The sequence below is a fragment of the Felis catus genome, chromosome A3, assembly GCF_018350175.1.
Source record: "Felis catus isolate Fca126 chromosome A3, F.catus_Fca126_mat1.0, whole genome shotgun sequence".
Taxonomy (NCBI): domain Eukaryota; kingdom Metazoa; phylum Chordata; class Mammalia; order Carnivora; family Felidae; genus Felis; species Felis catus.
Window position 1 is genome coordinate 1,656,098 of NC_058370.1, and position 17,396 is coordinate 1,673,493.

The 17,396-nt window shown below is 67.1% G+C and overlaps 1 protein-coding gene across 3 annotated transcripts in view; it reads left to right on the forward strand.

The window, feature by feature from the left end:
• Positions 1-1,377: 1,377 nt before the first annotated feature.
• Positions 1,378-17,396, forward strand: part of LAMA5 (laminin subunit alpha 5) — a 51,607-nt gene continuing 35,588 nt past the window's right edge. The window contains exons 1-6 of one of the 3 annotated variants that reach the window (XM_045053409.1): positions 1,378-1,756; positions 6,031-6,183; positions 15,557-15,674; positions 16,360-16,478; positions 16,567-16,737; positions 16,828-16,925. In XM_045053409.1, coding sequence (XP_044909344.1) covers positions 1,460-1,756; positions 6,031-6,183; positions 15,557-15,674; positions 16,360-16,478; positions 16,567-16,737; positions 16,828-16,925 — 956 coding nt within the window. In that variant the 5' untranslated portion in view covers positions 1,378-1,459. Of the gene's footprint in view, positions 1,757-2,782; positions 2,939-6,030; positions 6,184-15,556; positions 15,675-16,359; positions 16,479-16,566; positions 16,738-16,827; positions 16,926-17,396 lie in introns of those variants that run through there. The other 2 variants (XM_023251034.2, XM_045053410.1) reach the window with 2 other exon arrangements.

Genomic DNA, 17,396 nt, shown 5'->3' on the forward strand with positions numbered 1-17,396 from the left:
GGGGCCTCCCAGCTCCCTTGGGATACAGGGTCTGCGGGAGGCCGGGGACAGCTAGAAAGATGTGGATCATAGTGCGACCTTCCGGAACAGCTGTGGCTGCAGGACCCCCACGAGGACCGGCTGCCCGCCACCGAGGACCGTCCAGGGGGTCCCACGTGGGACATACACCCAGCTGGCGTGGCTCAGAGAATGGGGGGAGCTGCCAGCTCAGCAGCTGCGCAACACCCCCCCCCCCAATCCCCCAGGCTCCCCATGAGGCCGATTTGGGCCAGGAGCCCGAGGGGAGGAGACCCAGTGGCCACAGCCACCCAAACCCAGAAACAGCTGGGACCGAAACTGAGTTCTGGCCTCTAGACCCCGTCTCATTTCCCAGGCATCTTCCAGAGAGCGAGCGCCTGCCCAGCGCGAGGGAGTGGCCCCGAACCGAAGATGGCGGAGGCCACAGGCACCTCCCAGGCACAAGGGTGGGCTCGCAGCTGGCCCGGGACACCACAGGTGCTCAATACATGTCCTTTGCAGCCAATCTTCGCCGCACCCTCAGGGCTCTGAGCACCCTCCCTTTGCCACAGGGGCCCACAGTGGGCACCTGTGCCCTGTGCCTCTTGGTCCATTTCCCTATTCCAGAATATCTCGAAGCCAAGCCTGGTGCAGGTGGGAGCTAGCCAGGTTGAATCTGACCTGGCCGCCCCAGGGGCGCCTGGGGTCTCCGGTCCGGGTCTTCCTATCCCTCTCTGCAGTTGGGACTTCCTTAGGGCCCCCACTCATGGCCAGTCATGGCCGGTAAGAGTGCACTTTCTCCACCTGCAGAATGACGCAGACACGGGGGGCAGTAGGAGGGGAGAAAAGCCAAAGCTCCAGCGACAGAGGGTGAGGTTGCAAGGGGTCCCCGGGGAACCAAGAGTCCGGGCTCCGGCGGGGCAGTCGCTCTGGACGGTGTGCCGGTTCTGGGGTGGGGGGCGTGGACGGGCTGGGCCGCTGTTGGGACAGACCGCGAGGGCTGGCCGCTGGGCGAGCGCGCCTGACTCTCCGCGCAGCGCCTGCCCCCGGGCCGCCGGGGGCGCTCGGCCGCCAAGAGGTGCCCAAAGTTAGGGAAACCAAGAGCGGAGCCGCCGGGCTGGGAGGAGCGGGCCGGGCGCCGCGGCCGAGGGGGCGCCGCTCGGGACCGGGCGCCAGGCCCCGGGGCGGGTGTGTGGGCGGGGGGGGGGGGGAGCCGCGGTCGGGCCGCGTCCCCACGGCCTGGCCCCGGGCCAGCAGGTGCCCCTTCCGGGAGGCCGGCCGGGCCGGGGTCCGAAGGGTTAAGGCCACCGGCCGCCCCTCCCCCGCCCCTTCCCCGGGGCGCGGGACGCGGGCGCCCGGGCGGGCCGGGGCGGGGCCTGACGTCCGCGGGCGGGGCGAGCCGCCGGCCGCCGCCGCACTCCCGCCGGGCTCCCGCGGCGCCGTGGTCCCCCGGAGCTGGAAGATGGCGAGGCCGGACGCGCGGCTCTGCGCGGGGTGCGCACGGGGGCCCCGGGCCCCCGTGCCGCTGCTCCTGGCCGGGCTGGCGCTGCTGGGCGCAGCGCGGGCGCGGGAGGCGGCGGGCGGCGGCTTCAGCCTGCACCCGCCCTACTTCAACCTGGCCGAGGGCGCCCGCATCACCGCGTCGGCCACCTGCGGCGAGGAGGCCCCAGCGCGCGGCGCCCCGCGCCCCACCGAGGACCTCTACTGCAAGCTGGTGGGCGGCCCCGTGGCCGGCGGAGACCCCAACCAGACCATCCAGGTGCGCGCGGGCCGGGACTGGGTCGCCGCCGGGCGGGGCGGGGTGGCGGGGGGCCCGGGCGCCGGGGCGGACTTGGCGGGGAGCGCCCAGGTGCGGACCGAAGCCCGCAACGTCTAGTACGGACGCCCAGGTTCCGCATTTCGGGAAACGGAAGGGACCCCAGCTCGGCCATTCGGGCCCGGCCAGAGAAGTGTGCGTCCCCCTCCGTCAAGGCGGGACGCAGCGTGCCCGGGGCGGGCCGTGGCAGGGCGGGAGGGGGCCCGGTGCCCGGTCCCCGGTGTCCCCAAGTCCCGGGATCCCGGCGAGGGCGGGACTTGGCCTCCACAGCCGCTGCTTGTGGGGAGGGGGTGGGCCCGCTCTGCCTTCCCCCGGGACAGGCTGGAACCTGCTGGGTGGGGGTGGGGCTGGGGTGCGGGCGGATCGGCGGGTGTTCCTAGAGTTTGGGGCCAGACCCAGGAGGCCATCACTGCGGATTGCAGAGGGTTGAAGTTCTCTCTGGGGGTCTAGGGACTTGGTGGGACCCTTGGAGGGGGCGGGCGGGCAAGCAAACAATGATATTTGGAGCTGAGCATGGGAAATGCAGACTCAATCGGGGGCAGCGTCCCTGCCCCGCAGGTGCTGAGTCTGTGGGCTTCGGTCTCCCTGGGGAGACGTGGCCTCAACCCTGAAGACCCCCTGGAGGCATGCCCACCCCGCCACAAGTGTGTAGGTGGAGAATGGGCCAAGCGGTACCACCTGACCAGGGAAGCAGGGCCGTTAAGACGCTCTGGACTTCAGCTGAGGGCTGGGGTCCTGGGTTACCCTTGCGGGGGCGGGGGCGGGTAGGGTCTGCTCTGGGGGCCCCTTGACACCCCTGCTGAACCTTAGGGAGAGTGGGGGCCCGGGGCTGGTGTAACCTGAGTCGTTCAGTCCGGGGAGGAGAGGTTGGGGGAGGGGAGGAGGGCAGTTGGAGAGTGGATTAGCTGGGGTGGGTGATGAATGGAGGAGCCTCAGCTGGGCCCCCTGCACTTCCTGCCTGCCCACTGCCCTTGGCCCAGGGGAGGGAGGGGCTGAGAGGGGGCTCTGGTGCCACAGAGCCCTCCTGGGACAGAAGCGTCACCTCCCTTGGGCTCCTGGGCTCACCTTGTGCTCTCCTCTGAGCCCAGCACAGCTGATATGAGAGATGTCAAGCCCACATTTCAGGTAGGGAAACTGAGGCCTGGAAAACCTGCTGGAAGCCCCACAGCCAGGCCAGGATCGGGCTGGGGTGGGCAGTGGAAACCTGGGTCGCTGCTGCAGCGCCCCCACCCCCCCACCCCTGCCACATCCGGTTGATGTCAAAGAGGCTGGGTCTCAGGGAGCTTGTGTGTGGGTCTCCAGAGCTGCCCCAGAGTGCCTGGCTGAGCCCTCGCTGCTGTCCCTCTAGAGCATCTGCCTGCCCCCTTACAGCTCCTCGCTGCGCACCTGGGGGGGGGGGGGCGGCAGAGTGGCAGCTGCCAGACCCCTGAAGGGAGGGGCCTTTATTGCTTAAAGGAGCAGCTTGGGGGCCCCTGGTCAAAGCCTCTTTCCTCTGCTTCTCTTAGCTGTGCAGTTTCTCTCCCTGGGCCTCAGGCTTCTCATCTGCAAAATGGGCACAGTACGAGAGCCTTCTTCACCTGAGTTTGTGAGCTTAGCCTGAGGACCCTGGGAAGCCATCAGTTATAGTGACTTCTGACAAACGTGGTGTCACACGGGAGGGAGCAGGCCCTGAGTGAGCCCCCACAGCGCATGGTCAGGCGAGAAAGAGGAGGAAGCTTCCCTCTGAACGACCGTAGCACTTGCTGGTTAGCGTCCCGGTTCTGAGGCTGCCAGGTGCACTGGGAAGATCACTTGGCCTGGCAGACACAGGCTGAACAGCCGTGTGGCCTTGGACCAGTCCCCGGCCCGGCCGGTGCCTCTGCCCGCTCCTCTAAGGGCAGAGGGTCTGCTCACCGCCCTGGCCTTCAAACGGGCTGGTGATAGGGCCTCGCCCACAGGCCCCAACTGGAGCCGAGGGCCTGGGGTAGGAGGTGCCAGGGAGGCGACCCCCACCTTCTGTCCATCCCGAGAGCTCAGTCTTGTGCCAGCATGGGCGCTGGGTCACGGAGGATGTGAGGCCCAAGGATGGGGGCTGGCTGGCAGCCCCCAGGGCCCCTGGTGGGGGCGTCCCATCTGGGGCCCGGGGTGGGGGCTGCTGTCCGGGCAGGACGGGCACTGGAGCGGGCAGAGGGCAACTTGGCATTCAGGCCCTTGTGGCCTCAGGTGGGCATTGCAGGGATTCCGGGCTGGCCCTGGGCCCCGCAGGGGAAGTCGGGGGCTCAGCTGCCGGCGTGGTGACTCACGGGGAGGGGCGTGTTACTCCTGTTTCCTCACTGTGTTCCCGGCAGGACCCTCTGTGGGAGGGAGCCTGGTTTCCCCAGCGCTGCCCACTGTGAGCCAGAGCTGGGCTGGCAGGCCGGCCGGGAGAGCCTCTTGTGGGGACTAGAGAGAGTCAGCTCTCCTTGACCCTCTGGGTGGGCCTGAGCAGAAACTTTCCTGACCTGCCTTGACCCTTGACCCAGCTTCCACATGGTGCTCCCAGGCTTGGTTGGGGGCGGGGGGTCTAACCACAGGCAGCCTTCTCTGGGAGGCCCGCCGACCCACCAGGTGGCCCTGCCCACCTCCCTGGCTTCGGGTGTGGGGTCACCACGTGAGCTTGGCGGTGGAGCCACCCACAGACATGACACCCACCGTTCTGGGTGGCCGCTGCTCCAGCCCCTAGGTGTGGCCGCTCTGGGCAGCGGGCTCAGGGGCACAGTCAAGAGCTGGGCGGTGGTCCCGCCACCACTGAGCTCTGGGCCCCTGAGCAGAGGACGGTGACCAGAGAATCGCTAGTAGCCAGAGAATTTCAGGCCCTGTGATAGGACGAAGAGGCGGGTGATGTGCGGGGCTTGGCTGGTTGGCTGCCTGGGTGGTCTAGAGCTCTGGGGCCCTGCAGAGGGGGCGACATCTGAGCTGAGACAGGACAGGAGATGAGGGTCCAGAGCCCACAGGCGGGAACAAGGTCTGAGACAGGGTGACCTGGAGCACCTGGCACCGGGGGTCCTGGAGGCTGCTGGGTAGAAGGCTGGGTGCCCAGGCTCCGTTGCATTTTGGTCTCACTTTCCCGGGCCCGGGGCAGACAGGTCCAGGAGAGGCAGGGGCCCGCCTTGAATTTGTGGAGGCTTGGGGGCTCTCTTGGCTGCCAGGCCTGGGAGTGGGGGAGCAGGGGATCTCCCACGCTCCTACCTCCAACTCCTAGGACAAGGTCTGGCCCCCGGGGAGGTTGGGAGGGGTGGGGCAGCCACATTTCCCAGACACAGCCTCTGGGGCCTCAGTCAATGCCAAGTCCCAGAGGGCGGCCTTTGTGTGCGGAGGGATGGCAGGTCTGGTTTCCTCTGGGGTGGGGGTTGGGTCTCCACTCGGCCTGAGGCCAGTGCCTAGCTGCCCCCCCCCCCCCGCGCCCCCAGGCTCCCAGCACCTGCTCCTCCCTGACAGGGATGCCTCTGTCCCCCCCAGAGGATAGGCCCCCGGCAGGTGGCTGGACCGTGGCAGAAGCAGCTGCTGGGCCCCACGTGGGATCCGTTAATCGTGCTGTGGCCGAGGCAGGTGCTAGTGTTATCCCCACTCTTCGGATGGGGACACTGAGGCTCACGGTGCTGTGACCTGGCTTCGTCCCAGGGGCTCAGAGGCGGCAGAGCCTGGAGGTCTAGGCCTCTCCTGCCGGCTGCCCACACGCCTCCACTCTGGGCCTCTCCCCACAGGCCGCCGGAATGGCTTAATTCCGTCTCTCTGGAGACCCTAATCCAGGCTCTGGGTGAGAGCCCGACTTGGGGGGAGCTGCTGACGGAGCTGGGGAGGCAGCCTGAGTCTAGCCGTCCTGGCCACCTGGACCCCTGCCTCCCTGCTGTGGGGGGGAGGTAGTGGTGACGTCCCCCGCCCGGCCTTCTTTCCCCTCGGCTCTGGCCGCGCCCTCCTTTTTTGTCCTCCTTTTTCCTGTTCCTCCTTGCTTCTTCCCGGCCTGGGGCCTGGAGCGCACACTCCACTCGCCTCCTCGGGGAGGCCCACGCTGGTTTTCCCACCTTAGGAGGGTGCCGCTCTCCCGTTTCCTCCGGGAGGGGTGTGACCGTGTCTCGACGAGCCAGGTGCCCTGAGTCCAGCCCATCGCAGGCGCTCCGTGGGTGTCTGCCGGGCGGACGAGGGTTGGCAGGTTGGTGGGCGGGAGGGAGACCGGCCATCTGAGCACCCCGTCCCCGCAGGGCCAGTACTGCGACATCTGCACCGCCGCACACAGCAACAGGGCACACCCCGTGAGCAACGCCATCGACGGCACGGAGCGCTGGTGGCAGAGTCCGCCGCTGTCCCGGGGACTGCACTACAATGAGGTCAACGTCACCCTGGACCTGGGCCAGGTAGGGCCCCTCTTTTGCCCCCGCAACCCCCACCGCTGCAGCTGTGGCTGGAGAACTCACCGTGGGGCCCCGGGAGAGCCCTGGGGACCGGGGGGGGGGGCTGGGCACAGGTGACTGCTGACCGCAGGCCCCTTGCCGACGGAGGCGTGGGGGTGGGGGCCTTCTGTGTGTTTGTCAACATCTCTGCTGCACTCAGGGAGGGAGGAGGGGGGAGGGGGCTCACCAGGGGTCATGGGGTGAGGGGACAGCTCGGAGGAGGGCCTGGTGTTTACTCAGAGGAATTCCTCTGCCTGGAGCCTGGCTCCGGCTGGCGGCTGTGGGAGGAGGCCCTGGAAGTGGACATTCCTGGAATAGCTGCCTTGCAGTGAGGCCACCTTGGGGTTAGGTGTGCGTGCTCAGGCCAGGCCCTGTGCTCTCCATGGCCTTTGAGGTCTCTGTGCAGGCGGAAGGGTGGGGCCGGGCATTTCTCAGTGACACACGAACCCCACTTGCTGGCTCTGGGCTGCGTCAGACTCCCCCAGGCTGCGTCCTGCTCTATGTGTGGCTTTGCCAGGTGCCTGGCCTTGGGGTCCTGCCTGTGAAGTGGGCCAGCAGTCCTGTTGCCTCTGCCGCTGGGACTTCAGTGGGGGCAGGTGGATGAGCCCAAGCCCGGAAGCAGCCAACACTGGGTCTTCTTGGGGTCTGGGCCCCGAGGCCGATCCTGCCAGACCCCTGCCTGTTCACGGCGGTGGCTTGGCCACCGTCCTGGTGTGTGACCTGGTGGGTCTCTGCTCCAGGTTGAGCCTCCGTCCCGCTGTCACCCTCATGGTGTTCGGAGAGGTGGTGAGGTGGCCGGAAGGGTGGGCCCCATGGGCAGATTTAGGGTACGTTGTTGGGATACCTTCTGCCCCTAGCCGGGAGGCCTGCAGGCCCGGCCCAGGGGAAGGTGGGCAGCGAAGGGGTGGGTTCAGGCCCCAACAAGTGGCCTGGCATCTCCAGTGGGAGAAGCGGCCGACGTGCAGGGGCAGGAGTTGGGCCGGAACAGGGGTGGGTTGGGGGCGGCCGCCTTTAATGGGCTCCCTGCCAGGGGTCCTCCGGGCTGGTGGTGGTAGCCGGCCCGAGTCTGCAGGGGGCTTGCTCTGCTTCCCTTCAGCTCACTGGGTTTTTACCACATCTGTGCTCTCCTGTCCTCTGGAAGGGGTCTGGGAGGGGCCTGTGGGACCCTGGGGTCCTCCTCTCTCTGGCACCGCCTTGGGGGTCCATGGGAGGGAGGGCGGGTGGGGAAGCGGAGCCCACTCCTGCTCCGCTCCGCGGTCAGCCGGGGGGACCTGTGCTGAGCTGGCATACTCTTGCCTCCTCACCTCCTCCGGGGGACAAGCCCGGCCGCGGAGGGGAGGGGGGAGGGAGGGAGGCCCCTAGCTGGGTGCACAGTGGCCCAGTCTCCATGGCCACCCCAGGGTGGCCGCAGAGCAGGTGGGCATGATGTCTACCTGAGGCACAGTGAGTGGGGCCAAGGAGGAACTTGGACGGTGCCCCACACCCTGCAGCTCTGGCCCCTTTGGGCTCCGTGGCCCCTGAGCCGTGGCTTCCATATCTGTGAAACGGGCCAGAGTTGATGAGGCTGGTGGTACATTTGCTTTGTGGACTGGTTCCAGGCCAGCAAGAGGGTTCGCCGCATGTGTATCCGGACTCTCCAAACCTCGGTTTCCCCAACTGTAAAGTGACGCAGAGGGGAGAGGGGTCATTTCTAGCTGTGTTTGGGGAGATTGACTCACCCATCCACCTAGCCATTCTTCTCTCTCTTTCTCTCCTCCCCTTCCTTCCTGTTTTCTACCCACCCATTGCAGCCAGCCAGCCACCCATCCATCCACCCGCCCGCCCACCACCCACCCATCACCAACCCATCCATCCATTCACCCACTAATATCTCTTCTTATCCACTCATTCCTCCCTCCTTCCTCCCCCCCGACTTTACTGACTGCAGACAGATCCCCCAAAGCCCCAGTCTTGGTTGGGCCAAAGGGCTGCCAGCCTGGATTGGGTTGGGGGACAGAGGAGGACAGATACTGCCTGATAAAGTGCTTTGGAGTTGGATGGGGCACATGGACCCAGTTTCTAACTTTGTGGGGAAGAGAGAGGTCTTTCCTGGGGATACTTCCCAGTCAAGATGGAATTCTGGAGGAAATTCCCGAGTTCGCCACCTTCCCTCTTGGAAAGGGAGCTCATTGCTTGTTCTTCCCTGAGCCACCGAGCGGTGACTGGGTCCCTCCGGGGTGCCCTGCTTGCTGGGGCTGGGGATGGAAAGCAGGTCCTGACATCACTGCCCCGATGTAGGGAAGGGGGAATTCAGCGAGGGCTCGGAGGGCGGAGCAGCAGCTGCCTGCGCATGGTGGGGAGGTGTTTTAGGGAGTGGCCCTAGAACGCGGCCCTCACAGTGACCTAGGTCTGAGCCCTCGAGGCCCCCCCTGGCCTGGTGATGGAGTGGCTGATGCCCAGTCAGACTGGGGATGTCCCCAGGGCAGGGCCCTCCGAGCGCACTCCCTGGGGCGGATGGGGTGACAGGCTGGGCCTGAGGGGCGGCCGCTTCCAGGTTTTCCGCCGTGGGGGCTAGGCGGTCCCGCGAGGCGTGGGCCCTGGGGTGGGGCTGGGCTTCTGTCAGGAAGCCGGGCTGAGCGGGCAGTGGGGCTGGGCACACCCCCTGTGGCGGGCTGCCAGCAGCCTTTGTTCTGGGATCTGGAGCGGATACCCTGGGAAGGGGGAGGGGGCAGCTGGCATCGGGCATCGGAGGCCTTCCTGCCTTTGGAGAACTGGGCAAGGGGGCGGGTGGGCCACAGGACAGCTCCTAGCCATGGTGGGTGGGCCCGGGGCTGGTGGGGCTTGATCCCTGCAGCGTCTGTGTGTCTGGAGGCAGTGGGGCCCGTGGGGCCTCGTGAGCCTGACCCTTCTTTTTCTGAGTCACTCGCATCCTTGTGCGGTCTTTCCCGTCTCACAGTGGAGGGGGAGCCGTTGGAGCCTCCTCCTTCCCGTTTTGCAGATGGAGAAACTGAGGCTATGAGAGCCCAGCCCTGGCTGCAAAGGGCATGGGGAGCCCAGGCCTCGGCTCCCTGCCCTGCTCGCCTTGTGGACCTTGGCTGGGAACCCTCAGACCTGAGAGAGCCAAGCTGCTGGTCTGACCAGCCTCAGAACTGGGCCTCCTCCGGAGGGCTACAGGAAGACTCTACAGCTGGCACTTTCCTGGGTCCCAGTGACCGGCCTGGGGGTCCTCCCGGGAGCCTCCTGCCAGCCCGAGGCTCCCCCTTCCCCCAGGGCAGGGTGGGTGTTGTTCTGACTGCCCTGGCTCGGGCCCGCACCGCAGGGTAGGTCCTGGCTCAGATGACCTGCCCCCTTCAGGGGTTCGGCTGTGGGGTCCCGGCCTTTCCCCCTGAGCCCGGTGGTGTTTTTTTTTTGTTTTTTTTTTTTTAATGTTTATTATTTTTCTTCAGAGAGACAGAGACAGAATGAGAGTGGGTTAGGGGCAGAGAGAGAGGGGAGACGGAATAAGCAGGCTCCAGGCTCCGAGCTGTCAGCATAGAGCCCGACACGGGGTTCGAACCCACAAACTATGAGATCATGACCTGGGCTGAAGTCGGATGCTCAACCGACTGAGCCACCCGGGTGCCCCCAAGCCCAGTGGTCTTAAGGAGCTGGGCACAGATAGCTGGGGCTCGCTGTGGGGTGGACCCCCTCCCTTTCCAGACACCCCCTGGGGCCTGGCCACGGAGGAGGGGCTCCCCTCAGTGCTCCTCTCCCTCACCTGCCCACTGCCACCACCTCCCCAGATCTGGCTTCAGGTGGGGATGCTCATCCCCTCCCAGCTGCGTTCTTGCCCTGTGGCAGGGGCACGTCAGCCCTTTGTCCCAGCCCTGAGAGGTATGGCCAGGTAACGGTACAGAGGGACTGGGGCCAGCATCAGGGTGTGAGGCCAGGGTGAGGAGTCTGCCCTCCGTGGGGGACAGTGGGGAGACAGGGCGCCAGCAGCCACCCCCCACCCGATGAGGGTGCCAGGGAACAAAGCCTTGGCACAGCTGGTAGCCACTGGTGGCTACCCCGTGGGCACTTGGGGAAACTGAGCCAGTGTGGATGGACCAGGACCCTGGTACTGGTTTCTAGATGAGTTGTCGGGCTTGGTCCCAGCCGGGCCACGTGGCCTCTGTGCCTCCTGGGCTGTTCCCTCCTCTAGAGTGGGGACAAGAGCACCTCCCTGTGGACTCTGTGCCTCAGCAAGGGCCCCAGAACCCACTGGCTGCTTTGGCTGTTGGGGTCCCCCGTGTGGCTCTGCCCTGCCAGCCCCGGTTCTGGGCAGGATGCCCTCCGAGGCCGGCCGGCTCAGGGCTCCCCTGGAAGGCCTCCTGGTCCCCGGGTGCCTGCTGGCCTGGCTTTCTGGCCCAGCTGGGCACTCGGCCATGCGGCCAGCACCCTGGGAGTGTCATTGGGGTTGTTCAAGGGAAGTGGCAGGAAGTATGACCGAGGCTGGTGGCCGGGCTCTGGTTACGGAGCCCAGCAGCCAGGACAGGTGCGGGGGCTGGTCCGGACATGGCCCCTTGAGCTGGGCTCCCTGGGGGAGGACAGTGAGGGGGTCCTGGTGGCATCCCTGGGGTAGACATCCCCCCTCTGCCGAGAATGAGCGAGACCCTTTACTCAGAGGACACAGGGCCAGAGGGGCCACCATGCTCGCACGAGCCACCCAGCACAAGGCACACACACCTCCCTGCCACCTCACAGGCCTCCCCTCCCAGGCCCCGGTGGCCCCCAAAGCCTCCTGTTTTCTGTCTGTAAACAAACCCCATGCATCGGTGACTAGCAGCCCCACTCACCGAGACTAAACTGTTTAGGTTTGGGCACCCCCCCGCCAGGATAAACTCTACTTCCTGTGGCTCGGGATTGACCATCTGGCCTGACCTGGGCCAGGCTGCAGGGAGGAGGGGACGGGGGGCAGTGAGCTTTGGGCTGGGGCTGGGCCCGAAACCTTCCTTCAAGGCCTCGGTGGTTGGGGGTCTCTGAATACCCCCGGGGCCCAGCTCTGTCGGGGTGCCGAGCCACGTGGGACACTCCATTCTACCCGTTGGGCTCCTACACACCTGTCGGAGGCCCTTCCACGCCCCCCGTTCCCTGAAAGTCTCCCCATGCCGCTCTGCCCACCGGGTGCCCTGACCAGCAGTGTTGAGGCCCTGACACCTCTGCGTATCCTCCGTTTCCGTGTCCTGCCTCCGTCCCGACAGTGGCTTTCCAGTCCTTGCCTCTCCTGGAACTGGTCCACGTGTAGCCTGTTTTCAGGCTCCCTGTTCCCGCTGTGTGGACGGCCATGCTTATTTACCCAGTTGGGGGCTTGAGTAGACACGCCCGGCCCAGCCTCGCCGGCCCGTGTCGCGGCATTGATCGTCATGGATGTTTCCAGATGGGGTCCCTGCTTAGAGGGGTGCAGACCCGGGGGTGCTGGGCCCTGAAGGTGGGGGGATCCAGGAGGTCAGGGAGCTAGCCCGGACGCCTGGTCTAGGAGGGACTTCCTGCCTCCACCGGGCCACAGTTTGGGACCCTGGCCCATCCCGGGAATGTCCCAGGCATCGGCATGGGGCCTTGCTTCCTTCAGGGCCAGGGCTGAGTCACACACTGAGGGGTGATTCACACCGCCCAGCCCAGCGGGGAGGAGGGGGCTGGGCTTCCACACCACCCCCCCACCAGGACAGGGGCGTCAGGGCCGGCCTGGGTCTTTCCAGCTCCAAGATGAGCCGGGGAGGAGGTGGCCACGCTGGCCGTGAGCACCTCGCACTCCCATGTTCCAGCCGTGGCCCTGCCTTTAGTGATATGGGCACCTTAACCGAAGAGGTGGCTGACCAGCTGTCACCCTCTGCCCCCCTCCCATCCCTGGGGGTGTCAGGGGCCCCTGGTGGGGTCTGGAGTCCCTCTCTATGTTGTCCGGACCCCAGCCCTGGCCCCTGCACATTCCCCTCCCCCCACCGCTGCCTTGGCACCGAGCATGTGTTGGGCACCGGGTGCCCTGTGCACCCTCGCCGCCACCTCCAGGGACAGGTGGTGTCTTCCCGTTCGGAGCTTTTGGAGAGACACCGCGCCCTGACCCGCACCTTTGCCATGGTTGTCTTCCGACTACGCTGTGTCCAGGGAGGGGACGCACAGCCACCGCGGTCTCTGGGCCTCCTGTCCTGGCCCCAGCCCCCCTCAGGCAGTGGTCACCACCGGGGCACGTGCCCTCCAGGGTCAGGAGGGCGTGGGGGCCAGGGGGTGCGGCGGCCGAGAGGCAGGTCTGGCTGCCGTCCTGGAGACGTGCCTGCCCCGGAATAGCCAGATTTTTAAAAATAACTCGGAGGCTTTTGTTTGGCTCTCGCTTTAAAAGACATTTTTTTCCTTTTGCACAGAACTTCGCGGCAGCGGGAAAGGTCAGCCCCAGCTGGCAGCGGAGCCCCGCAGGCGGGCGGGCGGGGGGAGGGCCGTGTCCAGGGAGGCCAGGGGTCTGCTCCTGCTCCCAGGTCACATCCAGGGCAGCTGTGCGGCCCTGGCAGCCGGAACCGGTTGGGGACAGATGGGGAAGCCTGGGTGCAAGGCTACGTCCCCTCCAGCCTGGGGCCGTGGGCACAGCTGTCTGGGGCCCCCCGGGTGACAGGCTGGTGACGAGGTGGCAAACAGACGGAGGCAGGGGTCTTGCTCGCGTCTAGGGCGCTGCGCACGGGGTGGAAGTTTCCGTGCTGCCCTCGTCCCGCCTGCTCCGTGCATTCGAATCAATATTTGTGCAAGTGCCCTCAGCTGGGAAAAATGCGACCGGCCGCCGACCTGGGGGAGGGACAGAGCCGGCCAGCGGAGGGCGCAGCCTGGTGGCCTCGCTCAGGGAAAGGCGGGGGTGGGTCCCAGGGGGCTTGGCGGGAACCTTTCATTTCCTCGGGGCTTCTGCTGGGGGCCGAGCTGCCGCCCCCACCCAAGAGCAGCCTGTGGGCACCTTACACACACCCAGGGCCCCCCCTCCACCTGCCATGCCCCCCTCCTCCCTCACAAAGACCCCTCCTGCAGTAGGGGCCATTTGAGGTCCCCGGGGCTCCCTGGAGTGCCTGAGGGCTGGCCAAGGTGTCAGTCTGGGTGTGGGGTCTGTGCCCCAGAGACTCAGCCCCTCCCCCGCGGGCAGCACTGAACGGACGATGACCTCAGAGCCCGGCTGTGGGTGAAGAAGCCCGCGCCCCCACTCCCCTCCCCGGGGAAAGGCGGCTCTTGGCTTCAGCTGGGCCTGTCTCTGAAAACTCCAGGCCTTGTGGGAATGACAGGACTCGGAACGGGTGTGTCCCAGGGGCCTGGGACTTTCCCGTCCCCCTCCCCCCATCCTTAGCGGCCCGTGCCCACCTTCCCTCACAGGATCACCACGGCGGCCTCAGTTGATGGGGGTTGACTGTGGGCCTTGGGCAGCCTTGAAGTGGCCCCTGCTTCATCCCGTGGGGCCCCAGTGCTCTGTTCCAGGGCAGCAGGCGCTGGCGGGGCCCTGCTGAGGGCACGGTGGGGGGCCTGATGGGTGATGTCACCTCTGAGGCTGGTGCATCGTCCACTGCCTACCTGGGGGGGGGCCTGGGAGTGCGCCGGGGGTGGGGGTGTGGGCGCCCCACGCGGCCTGTCTGCTCACTCTGTCTGCTCTTGTGTGGGACCCCCCGCCCCTCCTGAGTGCCCAGCCTTCCCTGTGCAGATTAGGGGCCGTCCGAGTCCCACTGCCCGCCCTGCCCGTGTCTCCTTGGAGCCCAAACACACCCTGCACGGGCAGAGCCTGCACAGTGGCCCCGCCGGCTTTGTCGTTCCCTTAGCGGCGGGGCAGAGGGCTGGGGGAGGGGGAGGCGCTCACTGGCCCTCAGAGCTTCGAGGCCTGGAAAACACTGTCCCTCCCCCATCCCGTCAGCACATAGGGGAGGCTGAGGCCGGGTGGGTGCAGGGACACCACCCCCCGGAAGCGTGTGTGCAGGGGCGGGGCAGTCACGCCCGGCTGGTGTGCGAGGGTGGGCCTCCTCAGCCACCCTTGCCTCTCAGGGGTCTCGGTGGCCCAGCCTCATCATCCAGGCCACGGCCGGGCAGGTGCCTGAGCCTCCTGGCTGTTCTCAGTGAGCCAGAGCCCTTTCCTGGGAACTGTGGCCCAGGGTTGGGGGCTCTGGATGCTGATGTGGGGACCCCCTGCCATGCGCCGCACCCCCAAGGAGCTGGGTCCGCAACCTGTAAGGGTCCTCCAGCCTCCGTGGGGCGCTGCCTCTTGAAAGGGGCTCCTTCATTACCTCGCCCTATGTGTCTGCATACCGGGGGCTCCGGAGCCAGCATGGGTGGGCTGCAGTCAGGAGGGCTTCCCCGAGGAGGTGTCCCGATTGCCCTGTGGATCCCGTGTCGGATGGGGCTGGGGGATCAAGGCTAACACCTGCTAGGCTGCAGGGCCGGGGAAGCAGTCGACAGAGGAGGGACCCCACCAAGCCCCTGGAGGCACAAGACATTTAGGGACATCCAGGGATGCTGTCCTCCGGTGAGGAAGAGGTGAGAGGTATACCTCCCTGGAGTGAGGTTGTGCTGGGGCAGAGCAGGAGAGGTGCCCCTGTGCTGCCTGCCGGCGCTTGAGGGATTCTAGGTGCCTCTGTGGGAACAGCTTTGCTCTTCCCGGGCTGGGTGCCGCCCTGACATGCCCTGGGCCCTGTGAAGTACCAGCTCCTGGGCTGGCGAGGGTTCCTTGGCCCAGATCTGAGAGGGCTTATGGTCCAGCCCCTCTGCCCCACTGGGGTCTCCTGATGAGCACAGGGACCTGCCGTCGGGGCCTCCGGGGCCGTGGGCCGGTCAGTGGGAGAGGGAGCTGGTCCTGAGTCAGCTCTGAGAGTGCCATGGGGGTGACCGGGGTGAGGCTGGAGAGGGGCCCCGTTCCGGGAGCTGCTGGCTGTTTGAGGAGGCCAGGCTCATTTGGGAGCTGGGGCTACCGTCTGGCCACCTGCCCAGGCCGGCCACCAGAGCCTTGGGGACAGTGGAATGAGCACCTGACTTGGCCGGCCAGCCTCGCTGCCTGGGCACTGTGGACAGACTGCCCCTGTGCCCCTTCTACCCCGGCCCCCAGGGCTGCCTGCAGACTCAGAGCCCGACCCATGTGCCGCTGGGGCAGAGGTGGAGGGAGGCACCCCAGGCCCAGGAGGGGAGACTGTCAGAAATGGGGGTTCCCACCCTCAGTCTCTGTGTCCCCGGCATGGGCCTCGGCAGCCACAGGCCTGAGCCAAGGGGCTGTGCCCCGAGCCGGCTGGCCCTCGTGGGCCAAGCCCACAGACGTCCAGCGTGGGAAAAGAGAGCCCCCCTTACGGCCCTGAGCTGAGGGGAGGGGGCCTGGGGGCGTCAACACCTCACCCTCCCGCAGGTTTTCCACGTGGCCTATGTGCTCATCAAGTTCGCCAACTCGCCGAGACCGGACCTCTGGGTGCTGGAGCGGTCCACGGACTTCGGCCACACCTACCAGCCGTGGCAGTTCTTTGCCTGTGAGTCTCCCGGCCGGGGCTGGCCAGGGGCGTCCCCTGGGGTGGGCCGCCATCCCCGTGCTCTCTCAGGGGCCCCGAGTGCCAGGCCTGCCCTCACGCCCAGCTTCCGCACATCAGGGCTGTCGGGCGTGAGGTCCCAAATGCAGGTGCGCGTTCAGCAGTTCCTTTCCCTGACGTGGGCCCGGGCTGGGTCCAGGCGCTGGTGGTGCCAGGATCTCTGCTGCCACATCTTGGCTCTCACTAGACCGGCTTCCTGGCCCAGCAGCTCCAGGAGTAACAAGGGGAGCCGGTCAGGAGCCCTGACGTCTCCCTGGCGCACCCGTCCAGCGCCACCGTGACCGGCCATGTTGATGGGACGCTCCTGCTGGGTGGGCCTGGGCCACGGGTCCCTCAGAACTCCGGGGGCGAGAGTGAGGGCGGGGAGTCCTCCACAGGGCAGTTGGGAATGGTCCCCCAAGCACGGGATGAGGAGGGCCATTGCGGGGGGGTGGGGGGCACTTGTTCTCTGCAGAGAGAGGCCGGCGTGGCGAGGGCCACGCCCTCCTGGGGCAGCTCCCTTCTCAGCAGGTGGCTCGCTCCTTCAGCAACTCCCTGTGGGGCCGGCGGGGCGGCCCCTCGAGGCGCAGCAGTGTCGGGGAGTGCCGCTGGGGCCCCGCGCCCTCACCTTCCCGCCCGGTTCCCACAGCCTCCAAGAGGGACTGTTTTGAGCGGTTCGGGCCACAGACGCTGGAGCGCATTACGCGGGACGACCACGTCATTTGCTCCACTGAGTACTCTCGGATCGTGCCCCTGGAGAACGGCGAGGTGGGCTCTGGGGCAGCACGGTGGCCGGTCCCTGCTGGTCTGGTGGTGGCGGCGCACACCCTGGCCTGACCCTTTGCCCTGTGTGCAGATTGTGGTATCCCTGGTGAACGGGCGCCCGGGGGCCATGAACTTCTCCTACTCACCCCTGCTGCGTGACTTCACCAAAGCTACCAACATCCGTCTGCGCTTCCTGCGCACAAACACGCTGCTGGGCCACCTCATGGGCAAGGCGCTGCGGGACCCCACCGTCACCCGCCGGGTGAGACGCTGACCGGTGGGCCCCAGGGGCGGTCTGGCCGGGCTGGGGCTGGTGTGGGTGGGCCGTGGCGCTCACCGCCCGCGGGTGCAGTATTATTATAGCATCAAGGACATCAGCATCGGTGGCCGCTGCGTCTGCCATGGCCACGCGGACGTCTGTGACGCCCAAGACCCCACGGACCCCTTCAGGTGAGGCCCGCCTCTCCCCGCCAGTCCTCATCCCCTTCCCAGCTCCGGGGCTTGGAGACCCGGTGCCGCTGCCTGCCACGTCCCCGGATGACGCGCCCTGGCTGCCGTCCCACGGCCTCAGTTTGCTCACATGCGCGGCGAAGCGGGGGGCAGCGTGCATGCGGCTCCCCGGGGTGCCCTGGGCCTGGCTCGCACCCGTCTGCCCAGAGGCCGGCAGCGAGGGGTTCTTGTCCAGCCCTCCGGGCTGGCTGCTTCTCCCGCCCCAGCAGGGAGTCGGGCGGGCGTGGGGACGTGCCTGAGACTGCACGTCCTTGTTCTCTAGTCCCCTCCCTTCCCTCGGGACACAAATAATACCTGCTCTGCTGTCCCCGTGCCTGACCTCGTCCCCCACCGCAGGCCCGGGCCCAGGAGCATCTGTTCTGGGGAGACCGGGAACGTGCGAACCTGTACCCAGTGTGGGGTCCCTGCGGG